General features: G+C 42.0%; 1 protein-coding gene across 5 annotated transcripts; it reads left to right on the top strand.

Annotated features, from left to right (window-relative positions):
- Window positions 1-8: 8 nt before the first annotated feature.
- On the top strand, window positions 9-22,459 carry Nudt5 (nudix hydrolase 5). Of its 5 annotated transcripts, none has more exons than XM_034509996.2 (10): window positions 34-197; window positions 9,563-9,665; window positions 10,926-10,993; window positions 15,327-15,376; window positions 16,582-16,689; window positions 18,126-18,221; window positions 18,837-18,938; window positions 20,003-20,011; window positions 20,139-20,192; window positions 21,797-22,459. In XM_034509996.2, the coding sequence occupies exons 2-10, from the start codon at window positions 9,606-9,608 to the stop codon at window positions 21,904-21,906; spliced, it is 657 nt and encodes a 218-aa protein (XP_034365887.1). In that variant the 5' UTR covers window positions 34-197; window positions 9,563-9,605; the 3' UTR covers window positions 21,907-22,459. The 5 variants fall into 5 exon arrangements, with proteins under 5 accessions (XP_076795579.1, XP_034365887.1, XP_076795578.1 ...); XM_076939461.1 differs by lacking the exon at window positions 34-197 and adding an exon at window positions 3,093-3,132; XM_076939462.1 differs by lacking the exon at window positions 34-197 and adding an exon at window positions 7,613-7,757.
- The last annotated feature ends 621 nt before the right edge of the window (window positions 22,460-23,080 follow it).

Below are 23,080 nucleotides of genomic sequence, written 5' to 3'. Positions count from 1 at the left end.
TCGACCCGGAAGGTAACCATCTGAAGGCAGCAGAGCTTCTACGGGTGCCTGGAGGAGGACGTGTGCACATCCTCCTTGCACCACGAGAGGCGCCGGTGTCTCTAGCGGTGGCGCCTGATTCTACGGAGACTGCAGCTTCTGTCCGATCCTTTTTCCTTTTCTCCTCCATCCCTTCCACATCCCACAGCTTAGTGTAGGTAAGTGGGCGCGAGCCTATCTCGGTACTAAGTGTCCTTGGAGAGGGGAAGGGAAAGAAGGGCGCGAGAACAACTGATGGTGCACAGAGTGCAGCCAGCCGCGCGCGCGTGTCTCTTCGTCCGCGCCTGAGCGCGAGAGGAGAACCCGGGATCCAGGCGGATCAGCCTGGACTACTAGAGGAATCCGGGAACAGCACAGTAAATGTTTAAACACATCAGTTGAGGCATCTACAAGAAGAATGGCTCCGTCTCATTTCTGAAAGTAGATTTTTTTTAGAGACACAGGAAAGAAATCCTGCATGCACGATCCTGGGGAGGAGGGAGGTATTTTACGATCCTGAGGATGAAAGAAGCGATGTTCGTCTGAGAAATCAAGAAAAAGAGGAACGTTGTGTCTTTTAAGCTTAAAGTTTATTTAGTCTAGTCCCGAAAAAGTTAGCAGTGTGGAAAAGCACAGATTTTTGTCAGTGTCTCTGCAATGGTGAGATTATAAAGGTTGGAAGAGTTGTATACAACTTGTGGTATCATTTTTTTCCCTAATCCTTTTTCCACCCATCGTCCTACAAAGTTTAGTTTTGTTTCTTTAAAAGAAGGAAAAATCACCAGCTGCAAGAGACAGGCCTTCAAAACCCTCTGGTGCTTCCTATAATGTACAAGCCTTGGGCATGTTCCAAGCACGTAAATACGTCCATAAGAACCACATTTCTGATACTCACCCTCACCAAAATAATAATAATAATAATAATAATAATAATAATAATAAACTGCATTTTCCCCAGTGCATCTAAGCAGTTTAAGTTAGAAAGAGAGAAAAACCTCAGCCACTGTCGTCTTCTTTAGAAAAGCACTTGTTAGAATTGATCAATAGAATCCTCTTTATTTTGAATTAGAACACACAGACACGCACAGAGGAGAAGTATAATTTGTTTAAAATGTTACAGGTAAAGTGGTTGAAAACATTGCTTAAAGAATACATTTCAAAATCAAGATAAATGGATTATAATGTTGCAGTGTATACTGATGGGTTGTGGATGGAAAACCTTACTTAAGAATCTGTGATATCCAGAATTAATCAGTCCTGGGTTTTGTTTGTTTTGTCATTGTTTGGATACATAGTCTCTCTGTACTCCTGTCTGGCCTGGAAGTCCATGGTTCTCAGTCTGTGGGTCCCAACTCTCTTAACAAGTCCTATATCAGATACTCTATAGACCATATGTTCACATTACAGTTCATGACGCAAAATTACAGTTGCAAAGTTACAATGAAATAATTTTATAGTTGGGGGTCACCATAACATGAGGAACTGTATTAAAGGGTGGATGCATTAGGAAGGTTGAGAACTACTCTCTGGTAGACAAAGCTGGCCTCAACGATCCACTTGCCTCTATCTCTCCAGTGATAGGATCAAAGGGGTGAACCACCAGGTCTGGCTAGTCCTCTGTGATGTGAGAAAACGCAGCAATAATCTGTCTCTTCCCTTTGCTTTTTCTAGAGAATGGTGCCACTTCTAAGAGACAGAGAGCATATGTGAAAGGCCAAAGAATACTTGTTTTATTTGACCTTGGTGAGAAGAGGTTGGGGAACCTTTGGGTAAAGGACTTTTCATTGTAGATAGGAATGTTATCTGTCTGGGTGAAGCAGTACTTTAACAGCCCAGCAAACCTCTGGACAGAGAGACTGAAGCAGTTTTTGTAGAGAATTAGCTAAATTTGTAAGCTTCAGGAAGAGGGCAGGGAAGGAAATGGAACGGTCTTGTATATTCTATGTTTTCAGTATCTGTTTTTAGTGCTGCAGTAGGTTCTGCGACAGACTTAGTTCAACATTCAGTAAATTGACACTACAGATAAAGGATGTTCAAGTATGTGGGACAGAGGAGCTCATTTATCAGCTATTTTTTAACTACTATGTTGGTCTCCATGTAGTCTTGCTGGTTTTTTGTATTCAGTTTTTTGTCAGTGAAAGCCTTAAAATACAATGGTGAAAAAAAACATATTATCAATATTTTAAAACTTTAATTTACTATAAGTGTGTGCCATTGCGGCTGGGTATGTACCACAAGTATATGGAGATCAAAGGACAGCTTACCAATTTTGGGAAGTCAGTTCTCTCTACTGCCGGATCCTGGGATTTCACTGGAGGAGTCAAGCTTGTACTGCAAGCACTTTTACTTGCTGAACTAGCCCACCAGCCCTTGGAAATTTTTTTTTAATGTCAGTACTCAAATGGTTAGGGCCAGGCGACTTACTGAATAATTCCAAAATGGAAAACAAAAGCAACAGCAAAAACGAACACATTTTCTTTCTCGAACTCATAACATGACTTTGAGATTAATATTTCCAATGTTAGCCGTCGGTGGTGCATGCCTTTAATCCCAGCACTTGGGAGGCAGAGGCAGGTGGATTTCTGAGTTCAAGGCCAGCCTGGTCTACAGAGTGATCACGTTCCAGGTTAGCCAGGGCTATCCTGGCTTGAAAACCCCAAAACAAAGACAAACAAACAAAATCTCCAATGTTACAAACTCAGTATGTCCAAATAGGAACCCTGACTCTGAACTTTCTTCTAATGTTCCACACCTTGCATTCACATCCCTAAAAGCTGTTTTAGAACAAATAATAAACTCTCATTGTTGTTAACTACTAACACCCGACTGCACACTCTCATTATCTCTCTCCTAAAACTATTACAAGAAGTTCCTTACAGGACTCATTACTTTGTGGCTGTAATCAATTAACCTTCCCAAGGGTCATTATAGTCAGTTCCCTCTTGCTCATCTAGAATTAAGTTGTATAATAATAAACTGCTGTAAATGATTTTTTATAAGTCACTGAGTATTATAACTCAATAAATGTCAGTTCCCTCCTTTAGCACTTACTAGCCACCCCTGCCAGGAGGAAGAACACATAGTGAACTTGAGTGGCTTTCTGCTCTTACTGATGTGAGTACAATAGTTCTTTAGTCTGAGAATAGTTTTCAGAGAAGGAAAGGGCACTGAAATCCATTTGATGTAGGTACCAAAATTTTACCATGTATAGTATAAAAGAGTGCATGTTTTCTGTTTTTGTTTTAAAGTAAATTTTTAAAGTTAATAATAGCCAAAATTATTTAATATTTTTATACTAGGTATTTCATTCTTTGTTCTTTATTAAATAAGATGGCTTTTCTTTCTTTCTTTAATTCTTTGACAGTTTTATACATGTATATACTGGTTACATGTTGCTTACTCTTCTCTAACCCTCCCAACCTTATCTCCTTCCCAACCTTATCAACACCCCCTCCTCCCTGTCAATTCCTTTCCCAGATTCATGACTTTCAGTTTGGGTATGTGACCCATTTGGTTTAGTCAGAGCCATCTGTGTGACTGTTGAACTGGGATTGTCCATTGGAGCTTGGTGGTGGCATGGTGGCTACTCAACTGATGACAGTGATTCCCACTTTCCATAGGGGGGTGTGTGTGTGTCTGTGTCTGTGTCTGTGTGTCTGTGTCTGTGTGTGTGAGAGAGAGAGAGAGAGAGAGAGAGAGAGAGAGAGAGAGAGAGAGAGAGAGACAGAGACATAGTTCAACAATGAGAGTCAGGGCCTCTTGAGTCCCTCCTTACTTGTCTGGCTATTGAGCAATCATTGGAATAATCAGTAGTTTGGGGAGTCCTGATTGCAGTAGCCATTCCTAGGATGGCATTTTGCAGCCGTTCTTCTTCTCTGCCAGCCTTTCCCATCTTTTCTCACAGCCTTCCACAGTGTTTCCCTGAGCCTTGACAGGGATGCTATAGATGTTTTGTTTGGGGTGGAATACTCAGCCACTACTCTCAACTCAGTCACAAAACTCTAACTTCATCTCAACTCACTGGAAAGAGGCTCTTGGTTAATCCGAGAATGGTAATTATTTATGGGTATAAATATGTACGTTAGACCCATGTTCTCCATCACTGTACTTTTGAGCCAGGTTTCTGTACCAATATGGACTCCCTCCTGTGAAGAGTAGGTCCCAAATCCAATAAAAGAATGATGGTTGGTTGGCCCCATAACAGTTGTGCCACTGTTGCATACGTGGGCACATCGTTGCTTGGCATGTTGGTGTCAGTTTAGGGCTCACAGCTGGGTAAGGCTGGTGCTGACTTGTCTCCTAGCAGCCTGCAGAGCACATTCTGGCATTATAAAAGCCAGCAGAGAGGTGTCCAACTTGGGTCCAGCTTCATTTCTCTATGCATGCAGCCAAGATGTGTGGTAACTTCAGCAATAAGGTCTTTCTAGTGAGCAACCAAGAGCAATGGCAAAAACCTGTATTTTTCCGTGGACCTCCTAAGGCCTCCCTGACTAACAACTCACAAAAGATTGCCCTGCTCCCGACATGCAGGTTTTTCTTTGATAACTCATTTGAAGGAGGGGGTTTAGTTTTTGGTTTTGTTATTGTTGTTTTAGTTTTTGTTTGTTTGTTTTGGTTTTTTGTTTGTTTGTTTTGGTTTTTGTGGTGGTATTGTTTGCCTTGCAGGGTATTCAACTTTTTTTTTTTTTTTTTTTAAAGAAAAAACAACTTTAGTTGGAAGATTATAGGTTTCCATGTGGCTTTTGGGGGAGGCTGGCCCTCCCCTCTTAAAAACATATGTAGTCCATACATATGAGAGTGCAAACACATGTACACAGCATGTGTATGGAAGTCAGAGTACAAACTCAGATGTCAGTCCTACCTTATACCTTGTTTGAGATAGGGTATCTCTTGTTTGCATATTAGAGGGTAGCTGTCCTACAAGATTCTTGGTGATGCTCTTGTCTCAGCCTCACAATATTAGTCTTAGGAGTGCAGCCATTACAGAGATGAGCCACCATGGCCTGCTTTTACATGGGTCCCAGGGATCTGAACCCAGGTCATCAGACTTGCTTGGCAAGCACTTTTACACAATTAGCTATGGGTTTTTATGGCCCAGGCTGGCCACAAGCTCATGGGAGATCGGGATGATTTTGAACTTCAATCTTCCCTCTACTTCCTAAGTGCTGGGTTGACAGACATGTATGACCACACCCAGTTTATGTAGTGCTGGGACTTGGACACACAGATTGTGGGTGCTGTGTAGCACTCTACTAACTGAGCTACATACCTAGCCCCTCAGATGGTGTCTGTCTGGCCTGCTTTCTTCCTCTCCCTTCCTTCTTTCTTTCCCTCCTTCCTTTCTTTTTGTTTTTCAAGTCTGTCTAGAACTCTATATAGACCAGGATGGCCTCAAACTCAAAGAGATCCAACCCCCCTCCCTCCAGAGTGCTAGGATTAAAAGCGTGTGCCCCCACATTTTTTTCTTTTTTAAGACAAGATCTCACTGTATAGACCTGGCTGGCACTGAGCTCCCCGAAATCCTCCTGTCTGCCTCCTGAGTGCTGGAATTAAAGGCATGTGCTGTCAGGTGTGGTATCACGTACTTTTAATCCCAGCACTTGAGAAGTGGTAGAAGCAGGCAGGTGTTTTAGTTCCAAGCCAGGCAGGGTTACAAAGAGAGACACTATCTCAAAAAAGAGAAAAAACAAAGACTTGTACCATACCCAGTGCTATCTTGTTGTTGTTGCTTTTTCAGGACTAGGAGGTAGTTCAATCGGAAGTGCTTGCCATTCAAGACAGTTGAGTTTGATCTCCATGTAAAAAGCCAAGGATGCTGGTTCAACTTGTAACTCAGTGCTGGGAGGCAGAGACAGGAGGCTCTCTGGCATATGATGGACAACCCTAAGCTAATTGTTAAGCCCCAGGTCCCAGTGTCAAACCTTGTCTCAGAAAGAAAGGCAAGCCACTTCTGAGAACCAAACACTCAAGGTTGACTTGTGGCCTCCTCACACATGTGCAGAGGCATGAATGTGCGCCATAGCCACACATGGGCTTGTGTGCATCCCACACAAAGACTCACATGTTCCTACTCAGTTTCTTTCAAAGGGCCTTGTTGGTTTTTCTGTCCATTATAGAGCTGTCTCTACTGCCTTTCTGTCAGTCGGGGTTTTGCTTGTGGTTTAAACTTCTACATCTTTTTTCTTTCTTTGAACTGTAATCACACCATATTATCCCTGCTGGTCTCAAAGTGTCAGCCTCCCAAACCTGTAGGACTGTAGGCATGTGCCACCCATCATACTTGGCAAATCCTACTTCTGAAACACCATACACATTAGGCAAGACCAATGACATTACTCAGATTTTATCAAAGAGAATGCAGTGAACATGTTATCTCTCGTTAAGATTTGTTTCACTTTCCATTTTTAACAAATTTCAGGGATTCAAGGAATGGTAGTGATGAGCCAGACTTTATTTAGTTTCTAGTTTTACTTTTGCATCTTAACTCCCACTTATCTGTTATAACTTTTTTTAATATTTGAGATCATAACTACAGTATTTCTCCTTTCCCTTTCCTCCAAGCCCTACAGCATACCCTTCCTTATTCCCTTTCAAATCCATGTCTTCTTTTGCATTAGCTGTTACTGCGTGTTAGATTCCTAAACACAGCCTGCTTAGTACTGACTTGTATGCATGTTTTCAGGGTTAACCATCTGGCATTGGGCAACCAGTTGTGTGTCTTCCCTGGGGAAGACTGTTCCTCGAGCTCTCCGCTCTTCTTCGTTGCCTGTCCTTTGTGCTGAGTTGAGGCCTGTGAGATTGTGCCTCCCGCTGCCCTTCTCCCCAGCTGTTGTTACTCACTGTAAAATACACAGGTTTATTTAGTATCAGCCACTTAGTTTGCTCCCCTTACACAGTGCCTTGTACTCGCTGCCTTAAGCCAAAACCGCCTAGAGCCATAACAGGACTGTGTGCTGTGCCTGTCAGGGTTATGTACTTAGCATGCAGGGACCCAGCCAAATGTGGGTTCCAAATGTTCTTGGGAATGTGTTTATAGATGTCAGCGACACCGGCTGGGTGTACGGTTTTTCCTTTAAGCAGAGTTGGGGGAAAGGCTGAGTTTTAGAGAGCTTGGCAGCCATGTGTCCCTCCGTGCTTGCGCTGCTCGATGTCACTGTTAAATTCCATCGCTCCATCTCCATGCGGTACTCCCCTGCTTTCTTGGCCTCAGAATTATTAAACCACCTTTTGTAGTCTTTTCCTTGCTGGTTCTCAAATGGTTTGTGGTTGCCCCACCTTTAAACATCCTGGAATTCATTGGGTGTGATGGCTCACACCTGTATTCCCAATACTCAGGACAAGGCAAGCCCCAGGTTCTACCAATTTAAAAAAAAAAAGAAAGAAAAAGAAAAAAAAAGGAAGAAAAGAAGACTAAAGCATCTTTAGGGGGCTAGGCACTTACTTTGAGCGTTTCGTACCATTGTAGACAGTTGAATGTGTCCATTCAGTATAGCTGCGTGGTTGCCTAAAAGTTATTTTTCTTTAGAATTAGAACTCAAAATTTCCTTGCATCAGCACATTTCCTTCCGCTGTGTGTTATTGGTCAGAAGGAACACTCTCTAGAAGATAAAAGGATCTCTAGCCAGACTTAGTGGCACAGGCTTCTCTAATCCCAGCACTTGAGAAGTGGAAGCCCAAGGATCTTGCCTGAACTCCACGAGGTCTTGTCTCAAGAAACGAAAAATTCTACACTCTTTTATGTGAGTATAGAGTATGCAGGGTGGGACTTATTGGGTTTCCCACTTTGGCCAGTTGTCCGTGCCCTACATTGGTTACCTGTGGTGGTGGAGGCTGTTTCTCTCAGCCAGTGACACTTTAAAGCTTACCTAAGTAAAAGACCATCTGAATCACTTCTGAGAGGAGTAACTAACTTGCCTGTTCTCCTAGGCAGGCTGCCCCTGTCAGCATGTGACAGGGACTGGCTCTGGGTTGTAGCATCTGGGTTGCTTGCTTCCATTTTACTTCCAAAGTCTATGCTTACATGTCACATAGGAAGATACACACATCTTCCTCACTCTATCCTTCATGATCCTCCTCCTTAAAACTGGGGCTCACTTAACAAACTTCTGCTGATCTTTGCCTCTCCTCCCTACCTCCCCACTAGAGAGGTCCCAGAGGGCAGAGCCTTTCTCTCATTGGCCCATATCTAATGGACCTACCACAGTGAGTGCTAGCCTGGACAGTCATCGGGTACTACATTTTTTTTAAGGCACAAAGAAGTATGGATGCATGTTGTTTTGTTGTTGGTTGTGTTTTAGGTAAGGGAATTGCTACATTTATCTTTGTAGACTGTTGACAAGAAAATTGATACCTACACAGTTGGTGCTGTGAATTCTGTAAACTCAATTTCAACCAGTTACAGGTGGGAGGAGTGAGGTGGGAAATGTACTTTTATTTTTTTCATTATTCCCTAAACAATACTATCTAATGACTATATAGCATGTACATTATATTAAGTATTATGTGTTTCTGGAGATTATTTAAAATTTACAAGAGGATATAAACAGGTTAGGTTAAATGCAAATGTTATACCACTTAAGTGACCACATGAATTTTGGTATTTAAGGATGTCCTGGAATCAAACCTACACCTTAAGCCCTAGAGTGAGAAGGTGAAATAGGACTTCAGAAGGTTGGGATAGTCTTCTGAGAAGCGTGGCTAGTGAGGAATGGAAAGTGGGGATGGATGAGAATGCCTTGGAAGGGCTCGGAAAGTCCTGAGCGATTCCACTGGGTGCAGGGAAGGAGGGCCTGAGCTCAGGGCTTTAGGTCAGCTAGGCAGTGCTCGAGAGTTTGAGACACATCCCGGTCCAGTCCGACAGGTAAATAGCAGTTCTAGAGAGAACAGGAAATTCTGAGAACAGTTTATTAATAAAGCACAGGCATGCACTCGGACACTGAAGCACCAGATTGAAGGGGCTTGCTTGAGTGCCCAGCACAGCACAGCCTAGGGTGCAGCTAACTGTAAACTTCCAAGCAATGACAAGAGGTCACCTGAAGAATGAAACAGTTGTTGGGATCCCTTTAGGCTTTTCAGTGGCAACACCAAAAGCAAGACAGCTGAGAAATTACTCTAGATGACTAAGCAGTCACAGGGGCAGTGTCAAACCAAGAGAAAGGCAAGGTCCAGAAGTGGAGCAAGAAACCAAGAGATAGCGTACTGTGGGAGGCAAAAGTCTGCTCCTAATAACTGTCACTGGCTAACTATAGCTAACTATAGCTGGGACTTTGATACTCCCATTTAAAGATAAATGGGACACAACAGTGTGCATACTTCATAATGTGCATATACAATTTCTCTGGCTTTTAAAGTGAGTAGTCCTGACTGGGACTGGACCCTGGTTAATGCGAGCTGAATGTAAGCAGAATGGCTTGGAATTCTTGCCTGTCTCTGAGAGCCTTCTGAGGCGGTTCTCCCAGAGAGGCCCAGGACACTTTTAAATAGTGAATCCTTGGATGACCCATGGTTGGGGAAGCCTGAACAAACCTCACTCATTTCCTTACAGCTTGAACTTTCCACTCGAGGACTGTGGAGGCCAACAAGTCAAAATGGAGACCCAAGAATCAACAGACCCTTCTCCTGCCAAGCAGCGCATTATTTCAGAGGAGGTGGGTGGAGTTTGTTTCCCACCTTTTCTCTTTCCCACAGAGCAGCCAGGTTAGAGAGAAGATGAAGGCAGTTTCTCAATCTGTGGGGCTTGCTTCTTGGAGATAGTTTTCACATGTTTGTCTTCCACTTTAGACTAAGCCACACCGTGCTCTTGTCTTAGCACTGTGGTTTCTCCATCTTGATTGCATGCAATTGCATGTATTAATGAATTGATAGTAAGTAGATTTTAGCTCCATTACTAATAAAGAAATTCTTTCTAAAAATTGCCCTGGATAGAAAAGCAAATATGTGGTTTTGTGCATGATATGTGGTTTTGAGGTTTCATATTTAGTAATTACATTTTAGCTGTCTGTCATCCTGGCATAAACATTTAAAAATAATAACTTAAATTGTTCATTTTAGTTCAAATTCCATTTGAGTTCTAGAACTAATGTCTGCCTCTTAACTATGTTATTGAGTGAAGCTTTTAGGGCCTTTTTCTCTTGGGAACCAGTTGTAATGAATAAATTTTGAATATTTCAACTTGGGACTCTGGTCCTTAACATTTTCCTATAAATCTTTTTGATTTAGAATCTTCCCATGTTGTCTGTGAGCAGATCAGATAATGATTAGGTTGGTGTTGGTGGGGGAGGGGGGAATTTGTAAGAAAATGCTTCAAATACACAGAGAAAATCTCCTCAACTCAGTGTGGAGCCTGCCATAGGTGAGTGACCGTCCCAGACTCCTCAGTATGTACAGAGCAGTTCCTAATGTCTGTCTTGAATTGGGTGGGATTTTAGGAGTCAGAAAGAAAGTCTAGTTTTTTATTTTCTCCATGGTTCATTGTCCTAATAAAATCTTGCATCCGACTACACAGCAGTATGGCCAGCCTTGCCCCCATACTGGCTCAGAACTTAGCCACCTCTCCCATCCCGTACACTGCCTACCAACCTCTCTCCCAGGAGTTTCTTAGGTTTGTCAGGTATGCCTGCTGTCACTGAGCCACGCCTGCACCACTCCAATCCCTTGACTTTAACTCTTTCCCCCTCTTGCTTCTACCTGAAAAACTCAAAAACAAAACCAGAAAAATGAGATCCACCCTTAGGGATACAACTTTGAATATTTATTCCAAGCCAGAAACTTGCCCACAAGTTCTTGTGAGGGAAACAAATTGGGGGAAGGAAACAGAAAAATTTTGAAAGAATACACTTTTTGACTGTTAAAAAGACCAACTTAATTTGAAAATTTCCGACCTTATAAACTGTCTTCTTTTGTTTTAGTTGATCTCAGAAGGAAAATGGGTCAAAATTGAAAAAACAACTTACATGGACCCCACCGGTAAAACTAGGTAAAGGTTGTTCTTCTTTTCTGTCTTTGGTTTTTCCAGGTCTCTGTTGAGTGTGTGAGCACCAATGTTTCTTCAGGAAGCTCTCTTTTAAACACAGATTCCAGGGCAGCTCTTACTAAAATGTTTAGGTCATTGATCTTCCATGAATAAAACAATTATAGTTTCTATAACTAGTCTGGAATCTATTTTAGCTCCATTCTCCATGTATAGAAGACCTAAATTTGTGACTGTGGCTTAATGAGCTATAGAAGAGTCTTGTATTGTTTCCTTCAGGAAAAATCAAATTTTTAATATCTAAATTAGAACTAAACAGAAAGCAAAACCATTGCTGGCTTCGAAGTAAAACATAGATGTTTTTACCTTACAACTTTGTAATGTAAGTTGAAAAAAAACTTCTCTAAGATACAGCATATATCCAAATATTGTAACTTTTTACCTCACAGTTCCACTTCTGGGAATTTGCTAAGAAAATCACTGTTTAGTATTAAATTTATGCATTAAAATGCTCAAGAAAAATTGAGACAGAAAGCAAACCAAACATTCTAACAGAGAGAGTTTGAGTTAGGGATCTAGCTCCATGGGAGTACAGTAACTCTATCTGCCCAGGGACCCACTAAGCCCAGAACAGGGCCCCTGGAGCTGGAACAAAGCAGTTGTGAGCCATCCCGCATGGGTACTCAGAACTCAGCTCTAGTCCTCTTCAAGAACAGCAAGTATCCTTAACCAGAGAATCCTCTCTCTAGCCCTGGTATATATGTGCTAAGCTATGGGAAACGGTGCCTAAAGGAAGGCTGTAGGGCATGATGGCCCACAGGTTTAATCTCAACACCGAGGGAGATAGAGGCAGGCAGATCTCTTGAGTTCAATGTCAGCTTGGTCTATATGAAGTTCCAGGCAAGTCAGGACTACCTAATAAGACTCTGATGAAGGGAGGGAGGGAGAGCACACCGGCCTATAATTAACTTTTCCTTCTGTTTTCCATTATTAAAGAACTAAAAAGAATACAAAGCATTGCTGGCTGTTATAATGAAAAGGAGCTGTGGCTACAGCTCAGTGGTGTAGCATTTGTCTAGTATGTGGAAACCCTAGGCAAAGCTCAAACACCACAACAAATAATGGATTAAATAGGTTTACTATTTACTACTCAATGAAGTGCGCTGAGAAACAAAGTAAAACTGAACTTAGTACCCAGATTATGTCACACCAAGTCATTAAAAAAAAAAACTCATTTGCTACACAATCACAGGAGAATCATGTATGTTTATTGTGTGAGCAAATGCATTTATCATCAAGGTACATGGATTGTTACAAACCTTAGTAAAGCAGAAAGCAGATAGATAGAGCTGAATATGAAAGAAGTAGAGGGTGGGTGTGAGCCCAGGACAACCAGAGCTGCGGGAGTACAGTATGGGCAGTGTATGTAGATTGTCCAGTGTGTACACAGATGGTGGAGCTCAGCAGAGTGAAATCATTTGGCTCTGTTTTTCCTGAAAATGGACTTTATAGCACAAAAGCCTTGAACACTAAAAAATCTAATGCAGCGGTTGTCAAACTGAGTCATTACCCCTTTGGGGGTCAACCAGTCACAGGGGTTGCCTAAGACCATCATAAACCATTTACATTATGATTCATAACAGTAGCAAAACTATAGTTATAAAGCAGCAATGAACACAATTTTATGGTTGGCAGTCGCCACAACATGAGGAACTATGTTAAAGGGTCGCAGGATTAGGAAGGCTGAGACCCGCTGTTCTAAAATCTGTCAGTTCACACCCCGTTGTCTTTGCCTGATCAGCCTTCAGGTGTTTATTGATCAGAAAAGTGTCTAAGTTATTGCCCCATTTAGGACTACTGTAGCTGCAATGGAACAACAGGACCAGAAGTAACTTGGAGAGGAGGAAAGGGTTTATTATGGTTATTATTAGGGTTATGCTTCTGTGTCACTGTTCACCATCAAAGGGAGTCAGGGCCGGATCTTGGAAGTAGGAAATGGAGCAGAAGCCGTGGACGGCTGCTGCTTACTGGTTTCTTCCTCATGGCTTGCTCAGACTGCTTTCTTATAGAGCCAAGAACCACCTGTTTACAGGTGTGGGCTGGGCCCTCCCCATCAATCACTAATTAAGAAAATGCCTACTGGCTTGCCTGCACTCAATCTCACTGAGACTTTTTCTCAGTTGAAGTTCCCTCTCTGGTGACTTTAACTTGGGTCAAGTTGGCATAAAAGTGCCCAACACAGTCACTGGGGGATCCCTCCCCCCTGCCCCCGATTTCTAGGTTTCATTCCAGAAAGTCTAGTCTTTAATTTGGGAACGAACTTTTAAGTCTAAGTGCCATGTCTGTGCTGCCTGTGGTGAGCATTTGCTCCCCTTCCTCCATATATAACCCTTCTCGCTGGTCATTAGTGAAGATCATGCACAGCAGTAATAGCTCTTAGCGTAACGCCAAGCTCTGAAGCATGGCTATAGACCATTTGTAAAAACCCAATATCTGTTACCCCAAAGGAAAGCATGTATAAAGGATAAAATAACCAAAGGGTGATTTGCCGCCATCTCATTCATGGAAGAAGGGTATAGAATTAATTTTAGAAGTGTCCAGTACTAGTGTTAAGTACTCACCCTTGCCTCTAAGATGGGCTGAGTTACCCTTTGCTACTTCCTACCTTGTGCACCAGTGGCTAGAGGTAAAAGCCGCCAGGTGTGTCTAACAAGACAGCAAACAATGGAGTAATTGAAGTGGAAACCCAGTTCTAAAGCTGGAAGGGATTTCTCCAGATTGTTTTACTCCTGAATACACAAGGAAGGAAACTGTCATAGCTTTGGGTTTAAGTGGTAGAAAACTAGAGACTAAGATTTTTCTTCCCATAAATGTCCATGTGTTGAGTCCTAGGAGAGTGGCCGAGCTGTCCGGGGCATTGTTGTAGATCTTAAATGTGTGTATTCTACTTCCGTACTGTATGGTCATTACTGCTTATTTACTTTATCTTAACCATGCAATGATGCTCCTTTCTTTGTTCTCCTATTTCCTAGTGTTTGGGATGGGACCGTCAGTGCTCTTCCCAGCACTGTCTTCAGTCTTTAGGACTAACCTTAAGAGGCAGCAGAGCAAGCTATGGCAAAAGGTGTTTTGTCTCTTGTGATATGTATTATTTATTGGAAACTGCTTGTTGGTTGGCTTCTTGCTACTAACAGGAGTATTAGGCTGCTGTGACTTGTTGCAGCAACTCACAGCAAAAAAAAGTCTGGTGGGTTTTTTTGTTTTGTTTTGTTTTTCATTTTTACACATTTCCCTGTAAAACTTGGGCCTAGTTCTGAAAAGTGTACAGTCAGAAAGGGTTTTTGTTGACTCTTGTTTTCCAGCCAGATTAAATATCTGGAACTTTTTGCAGAAATGTGGTATTATCAAAACCCAAGAACAACAGGAAAAGTATAAGCAAGGGGATCTCTCCGAGTAGGATAACTTACAACTTACCGTTCTTAGCCCAGAGCCATACAGCAGAGAATCCCACCTTTAGAACACAGTCTGTTCTAACGATGGGGGCCTGGCCACCTCCATCATTATTGTAGCACTGCTTTCCCCCTCCCCCCAAGAGATGAGAACTAAAGGGGGAAATTTTCTTGTTCCCTCCCCCTTTCCAACAGTGTGGTTTTTTTTCCCTGTAACTAAAATTTCCATATAATTCTGCGTGATGTTCCTGTAAGAGCAGGCAGAATAGCCGAAAAATTACTAAAACCTGAGAACAAACAGCCAGGAACAAATCACTGACACAAAGCAAAGCCATAAAAGGGAGCAAGAATATGATGTCCAGTACTTCCTGCCTCCTCTAGGGACCTGTCTTTTCCTCATATATAAGTCCCTACTCATGCAAAGAAAATCTGAATTCTTCAGATAAGTGAGAAGGTTCTGCTTTCTTGAACTATGTAGTTTAGTCACATATTTTAAACTTGCATAATTTCAGTGGTTCATGTTGTGCATGGCATCCTTTGTTCTTGGAAATGCATCTGGAATGTCTCTAGGGCCAGACTGCATCACTGTGGAAAGGCCTAGACATCTGTACCAGCTGATGCTTCTCACTGTAGCTTGATGATTCAGACCAGGGTGTCCTGAGGATGCTGTGACCCCAGTCAGTGCTCAGTCACTTTCTGCTTTGATGGTAACCAGAGGCTGAGGTGGAGGCGTTGGCTATTGAAGTGCAGATCTTTACTGTGCTCCTTGAGCACTGACATTAGCAGACTTGCATGCCTTGCATCTATGACGTGCTGATAGTCTACAGAAAGCCTAAGAACATTTTCCCTTTGGCACTAATGATTTTTTTCTTTGTTCTCTGCCTACATAGAACTTGGGAAACAGTGAAACTTACAACCAGGAAGGGAAAATCCGCTGATGGTATGACTATTATAACTCTCTTTATGAAGGAAGTTAGCACATGAGATTATAAGACAGCGTTTAACATAAGGAGAGCTCAAAGCAGAATTGCCCTCAATTGGATCTTTTATGTGTGACTCTCCTGTTTTTACAATGTTATGTTCAAAAGCTCTCTGTGTAAGTAAACTCTGGCTCCCTTCTTCTAAGTTAGGAACAGTTTTTGAAAGAAAGATGTGTTAAATTTTATAGCCAAACATGTCAGTATAACCTGAAGCCATGCTTTGTCTGGTATGTTAAGACCACTGGAGTCCTCTGTACTCTGAAGGTGAGTGCCTTTGGGTATGGTCAAATGGCCTCCCCACTGTCACACTTCAGTTAGAGGGAAGAGAATTGGGAAGGGGTTCAGTTCACTTCCCCTTCCTTCCAGGCAGAAGTCGCTTGGCTGCAAGTGCACCAGAAACATCCTGGTAGCCATGCAGTGTCTGGGGATGCTAGCTACTGAGCTGTTGCTCTTACCTGCCAGAGTATTTGTGAGACACACTTTCTCCTTTGTGGTGTCTGTCTCCAGAGCTGGCGGCTTTCTGGTTTTATTTTAAAGCCCAGTTATTTGGAGGGGAAGAGCTTATATGTTAAAGCAGCAAAAGCCAATCTGTTGACATAGAAGACACAGTGGATTTTAGCTGGCTTCTCACTTAAAGGCAATTCCAGCAGCACACAGACCACTTTTTTCAACATGTCACTTCCCTGGATGCCACATGGGGAGGAGGGGCTTCTCATCCTCTGCCCTGTGTGACATGCTTAGTTTCTATTTCAGTTTCATTTTTTTAAGAAATTATGTCTGGGTCTGGCAGTGCATACCTGAATTCCTATATACTTGGGAGGCTGGGGCAGAAAAATCATGAGTTTGAGTTATTCTGGGTAGTAAAGACAGCATAGTAAGACTCTATGTACAATAAAAAGATGAAAGGAAAGTGATACTGTAACAATTTAAATGAACTTTTTATAATAAAGAATCATACAGAGTGTTACTTTTTATATTTTCAAATGAGACTAGTTTCATGTTTGGCTGCCAACATAGTAGATTAAGTTAATTTGCTTCAGAGCAAATTCAGAGTGATTTGGATGCACTGCCCTCCAATCTAGGATTTGTATTGGATTGCTGGAAACAGGCTGCTGGCCTAGCTAACCTTCCTTAAGGATTCCTTAGCTGTGTTTCTTTCTGACAGCCGTGTCGGTCATACCTGTGCTGCAAAGAACCCTTCATCATGAGTGCATCGTTCTGGTGAAGCAGTTCCGGCCCCCGATGGGCGGCTACTGCCTGGAGTTTCCAGCAGGTGAGGAACTGCACTCAGGTCCTTAGCCCGAGCCTGAGCATTGCATTGCTTATGTGTTAGCAGCTTTTCATCTGTCCAAGTAACTATTAATTAATAATCCACTTGGCTAAGGCTAAGGAGACGGCTTAGCCATTAAGGTACTTGGAATGTAAGCAAGTTGACTTGAGTTTGGATCCCTAGAATCGTGTGTCAAAGCCAGGTAGGTACGGAGGCTTACCTGGAATTCCAGCCCTGGAAGGCAGACATAGGGCATCTCTAGAACAAGCTGGCTGGTGAGACTAGCCATATCAGTGAGCTGTGGGCTTGACTGAAAGATCTTGGGTAGAAGCGTAACTGAGGAAAATTCAACATTAGTGCTCTACACGCATATACACAAATATAAGAAAAAACTGGTTTCTCTAATAAGGCCACGTTGGGGTCGGCCACACCCCCTTTCCACAGAGCCTCCTTAGCCTCAGCAGAGCTCTTCCAGTACTTGTGCTATTCATTCATCAGCAGGGCTCACACTCTGCCACTAGCAGTCCCTCACTCACAGGAATTTCACAGTAGTAAGTACTTCAGACTCTGAATTGCAGAGTCTTCTATAACTAGAAGACACCTTCATCTACCACGGGACAAGAAAACTCTTGATTTTACGTAGAGGTATTTTTTAGTTTCACTATAATTAAAGAAGCCATCCAGAGTTTGACATATAGTATTATAGCAGTTGATTGGACTGTAACCATATGAAGAGATTAATAAACCCCATGTTATCTGTTGCAAACGGTGTACTTATAAAGCCTGGCTCATGACGCTCAGTAAGGTTCAGGTTGTATTTACTTAGAATGCACAAAGCTCTGTGCCACATTCCCCGGGCTACAGTGGAAAGTCCCATCCATGGCAATATATAGGTAAGTCTTCCTCACTCGCCGTTTTAGCAAGAAGTCATGACACTGAAAGGGGTTTAATGACCTACATTGTACTTGACTATGTTCAGGAAACTAAGCCTGAGCTGTTACTTTGTTCATGTTTGGCCTATTTGTTCCTCAGAGTGACCATAATAACGATCCAGTCTGCAGCCCTCAGAGCACTCTTTACTAGCTCTTCATTGTTGGGCATCAGGATTTTTCTATGAGGAAGGAAAGCAAGATAAGTACACCATCGCCATACAAAAAAAGGAAACCAAGAATCGGCTTCCTGTACTATAGTCACATAGCTGGCTCCAAGACCTAGCCCTTTTGGCCACCACTGAATCACCCTTCCTCACCACGCTGTCACCCTTGTACAGGATGTGGTTGAGGTGGTCATGAGAAACATCTAGATATAAGCACAAGGCATGAGGAAAATCTACTGTAACCTACTTGGTGTGTAAGGATCACTTTGATTCTTGTAAGCTAGCTCCTTAGCAACTGTCAGAAAGATGTTCAAGGGATACTGGCTTCCCACCTGTCCTCCAGGGCTCATTGAAGATGGAGAAAGCCCAGAAGCAGCTGCTCTTCGGGAGCTGGAGGAAGAAACTGGATACAAAGGTGACGTTGCTGAATGCTCTCCAGGTTCGTATTCTTTCAGGTGTCAGCTTCTTGAATATTACTAAAGCAGGGGTTCTTTGTGGTTGGGGTGAAGGCAGAGAGGAAGCAGGGATTTAGGTTGGTCTCCAGCCAAGTGCAGTGACACATTTGTAATGTTAGTCCTCCAGGACGGAGACAGGAGGATTGAGAGTTGGAGGTCAGCATGGACTATACAGTAAGACAGTGTTTCAGTGGCCCTTCCTCTAAATTAAAAAAGAGGATTATTCTCTCTCTGCGAGTGGACCGCTCCGCTGCATGGGAGCACGCTGGGGACCTGAAATTGAAAAATTAGTGTAGAAGTTTCCTTGAGAGCATACACAGTCGACCTTCCTCCTTCCTCACCTTGCCTGTGCCATGCTCACTAGAGTTTGTCCTTGTCAGAATTGTGTAAGCCCTCAGACTTCCCAGACATGACTCTGGAACTCCAGGAAGCTTGAGAGCGCTTTCTGAGTACACATGTTCCACAGTCCAGTAGTGTCTCTTGAGTAGGTACCATGTTGAATGAATCCTGAGCCCCACCTCTTCTAGGACACTTAGTGAAACAGCAGCAAGGACCTGGACCCTTTTCTCATTTCCTAAGACAGTTGTCACTTTTCACAGCTGTGTGCATGGATCCAGGCTTGTCAAACTGCACCACACATGTTGTGACAGTGACCATCAATGGAGATGACGCAAGAAATGTAAGGCCAAAACCCAAACCAGGTAAGGATGTAGTGGGTCCACTTAAACTGGTTGAGTTGCACTGAGTATCTTTTTAACGTGCTAATGCAGCTAGTTTTCATTGAAAGAAGTATAGTCTCTCTGTGGGTACTTGCCTGCTTTTCAGTGTTGGGTAGGTATTTTGGCATTCTCTGCATTATTTCATTGACCTTGTATGTACTTTTTAAAAAATGTTAAACTACAAAAATTATAAAATGTATAGTTTTTTCATTTGGTTGGTTTGGTTTTTTCAAGACAGGCTTTCTCTGTAACTCTGGCTGTCCTTGAACTCAGAGGTCTGCCTGCCTAGGTTGGGATAAAAGGCTCAAGACAGCACTGCTCAGCTGTGTGTTAAATTTTATAAAAAGTGTTAAATGCCCCCCCCTTTAAACTTGATCTCCATTTAATAATGTGAGCTACAGACCCAACTAGAATGTGAGAAACTTCAAAAACCTTGGGTTTTGTCTTCATGTATAAGAATAACAGATGTTAAAGGCTGTAGCCTTTATTGAACCAAATTTTATATTTAGAGAATTTGTAAGGTTATTCTTTGCACTAAAATACTTACTAGCAAAGTAGTATCCAAAAACATTAATATGTTGTCAATTCCCTGTCCTTTCTTCTACCCCTTTGAAGGTGGATGGATGGATTTTCAACATACACACACACACACACACACACACACACACACATGCATGCACACAGACGCGCACACACACACATATATATGAGTCCCTCAAAAGTTTAAATTTTGGAATGACAAAATTGTGAGCTTAAAACTCTCTTAATCCTGCTGAATTTTTATTTAAAAATCGTTGAAGTGATAAATTTTGTATTGTGTGGTTTTCCACAGGTATAAATGTAGTAAATGTACATTATAGGATATACTTATATTTTGCTATGGAATGTTTGGAGAATAACAGTTGAAATTAACTTTACTCTGATATATTTAGAAATTGTAGGTTTCTGTCAGACTCTTCTATAGTCTTTAAATGACTTGTATAAAGTCTTCCAAAGACATGCGATAGCAGGGTGTCCTAAATTTGTTCTTTGCTCCTTATTTTCAGGGGATGGAGGTATGTTATTCAACTCCCAGTGCCTGGGCCTGTGATGGCTTACTGGAGCTGTGATGGCTGTAGACGTGGGGCTGCTGGGGTTTGCTGCTGTTCTTAGCTCTGTTTTCACTGCATTCTGTTTGTTTAGAATTTGTGGAAGTGATTTCTTTAACAAAGAATGATCTGCTGACAAGACTTGATGGTAAGCACTGTTAAGGTTCTTGTTATCCAGCCTGCTCTTGGTTTCCTGTCCTCTTCTCTATCCACTAAGGGCTTTTAGTGTAATTCCTTTATCTTCAGCTCATTAATTTCAGACACCTAGAAACTGTTGAAAACACAGTTGAACAATGCTAGTTTTCCTTTTCAAGTGATGTACAGTTCGAAAATTTTAAGAAACACATTCTGTGTCAAGTAGGGGCCCTTGTAAAAAATATTCCCTACATAGTAGTGATCATTTTCCTGCTGTCTAACCAAAACTATTGAGTGCTTAAGAGCTTTGATCCATACCAGAGTGTGTAGTTCTACTGTGCTGGTACGTTGGATAGTCCTTGTGGAAAGTCAAATCTTACAGGAGTTAAGGAGTCTTGCAGCAGTTCAACACATACTTGACTATGAGCAGCTGATGTAATGAACCTTGGTAAATCAGTGGTCATTTGGTTAGGTCAGCCTGTCATCCCACAGAGATGTTGCAGAAATCCTGTTAGATACTGATAGACCTTGCATATGGAGAGGTACCACCAGAAGCCCTGCCCCGAGCTCTGTGTCCTAGCTTTGTGGGTCCCTGTTCATCCATATGTGAAGAAGCAGAGCCTCTGCATGATCCCAGCTTATCAGTTCTATTTCAGGAAACAACTTATTTTTTCTGTTTGTAAGTAGTTACTTTGGAGATTGACACAAAATAACGAGGTATTTCTTGATCTGAAACACTGAGAGCAGTCCATAATTCCCCACCAGTGGCTTATGGCTTAAGAGGCAGAGAGCTCTATTTTGAAATATCTATTTGTTTGAAAAGCTAACTATCTTTCAAAAACTATGATTTCATATTCCTAGACAGCTTTAATTTCTTCACCTTTTCAAAAACTAGACCTAAGGTAAATTAATCTCAGTGCCGAAAGCCAAATTAAATGTCATTTATTTAGAAAAGCTGTGGCAACCCATGTTACACGGTACAGCCAATGATCTGATGGCCCTGATGGGGTTTGAGCTCTGCCACCATTATCCTTTATCAGCTACTAGCCTCTCATTTTCCTAAATCAAGAATAAGTCCCTTTCTCTAAGGATGCATGAGAAAAACAGATAATATAGACAAAGTACCTTTCCCCCAGGTGCTTAAATAGTACTGTGACATGTTTTATTTATAGACTATCCTTTTTAAAAATTCTTTATCTACCTGACTTCCCTTCTGGTCTTCAAAGGGAACACTCAGCAAGAAAGAACCATTTTACCTAACTTCTGTATAAACAAAATATACTAATCAGTACTTCCATGTTAGCTTGTAACAGAATAGCAACCAACACTTCTGCCATTCACAGGTGGATAGGACATGAACCCAGACTTAGTCATTCAGTTTTGAACTTGTTCCCAAACAAGTGGCTGAGAAGGAAAGCAGGAGACACTGGGCCAGTGTGGATGAGAACTGAGCCTGATTAGTCATCTGCTGTGTTGTTCCTTTTAATCCTTTACTCTAAAGATAGTGTGTCCCCAAGCACCTAGTATTGGCAACTGGCATACAGTGTGAACAGTGATTAACTAGGCTCTCCTCTTACTGTCTCTGCAGTCTCTAAACTGTCATCTTTGCTTCTTTAGCTTTGGGAGCAGAAGAACATCTTACAGTGGATGCCAGGGTCTACGCCTATGCTCTGGCACTGAAACACGCCAACTGGAAGCCATTCGAAGTGCCCTTCCTCAAATTTTAAGGCCAAGGACAACACTGGCCATGTTTTGTAAATGAAACCATGAGGCCTTCGCTATTCAATGTATTCAGTTAAGTTTAATGTAGATCACAAATCAGCTTTTTCATAAAATAAAAGCAGCACAGACTGCATGTGGTATGGAATTACAATTACAGAGAAGATGTAACCTTCATTTAAACTTGTTAAATACTCATGGAAATGAACATATAGTTAGGCATGTTTAAATTTCTTAAACCTCACCTAGTCTAGAAGGTGAGGGTATTTCTCAGGAATAGACTCAAGCTCCAAATTAGGTCAGCTATTTCTACCCTCAATTCCTAAAATAAAAATTATGTACTTAAGTCTGCAAATAGCTATTTATTAGGCTCACATTTAAAAATTAGAAGGTTGGGTTTTTGTTGTTTTGTTTTGAAATAGGGTATCACTGTGTAATCCTGGATGGCCTGGAACTTATTTTGTAGACCAGGCTGGCTTTGAACTCAGAGATTCATCTGTCTCTGTTTCTCCAAAGTTCTGGGAATAAAGATGTGTAGCACCTCACATGGCAAAATAAGAATTGGTTTGGTTTTGTTGTTGTGTTTTTCAAGACAGGGTTTCTTTGTGTAACAGCCCTGGGGCTGTCTTGGAACTCACTCTGTAGACCAGGCTCAATTTGAACTCAGAGATCCACCTGCCTCTGCCTCCGCCTCCGCCTCCGCCTCCGCCTCCGCCTCCGCCTCCTGAGTATTGGGATTAAAGGGCGTACACCACCACACCCAGCTAAAATAAGAGTTTTAAAAGAGAGACCCCAATAAGGGACTTACCAGCTTCTCTTAATTCTAATTAATGTACTATATGGGATTCATTTGGGTAGTAGATGTAAAATCAACAGAGCATAATATTTGTGGTGCATGCTTATAATCTACCTTCTTGGGAGGCTGAGGCGGGAGGATCATAAATGTAGCCAGTTTGGGATGCATTATAAAACTCTGTATCTCAGAATTTTTAAAATGTATTTAATATTCTCATAAGGCCACTTAATTCCTAAAAGTACCAAGATAATGCTTCAGTAGTGAACACAGTTAATTCTTAATCTATTAAGGTAAGCTAAGAGACTGGAAACTCGGGACCCTTCCCTCAAGTGTGCACATACTTAAGTCTCCTAACCTTACCTCAGAAAACACGTTTTTTCTAAAAC

The sequence above is a fragment of the Arvicanthis niloticus genome, chromosome 8 (assembly GCF_011762505.2).
Source record: "Arvicanthis niloticus isolate mArvNil1 chromosome 8, mArvNil1.pat.X, whole genome shotgun sequence".
NCBI lineage: Eukaryota > Metazoa > Chordata > Mammalia > Rodentia > Muridae > Arvicanthis > Arvicanthis niloticus.
The sequence above is the reverse complement of the archived record's forward strand: the minus strand, read 5'-3'. Positions and strand labels throughout refer to the sequence as shown.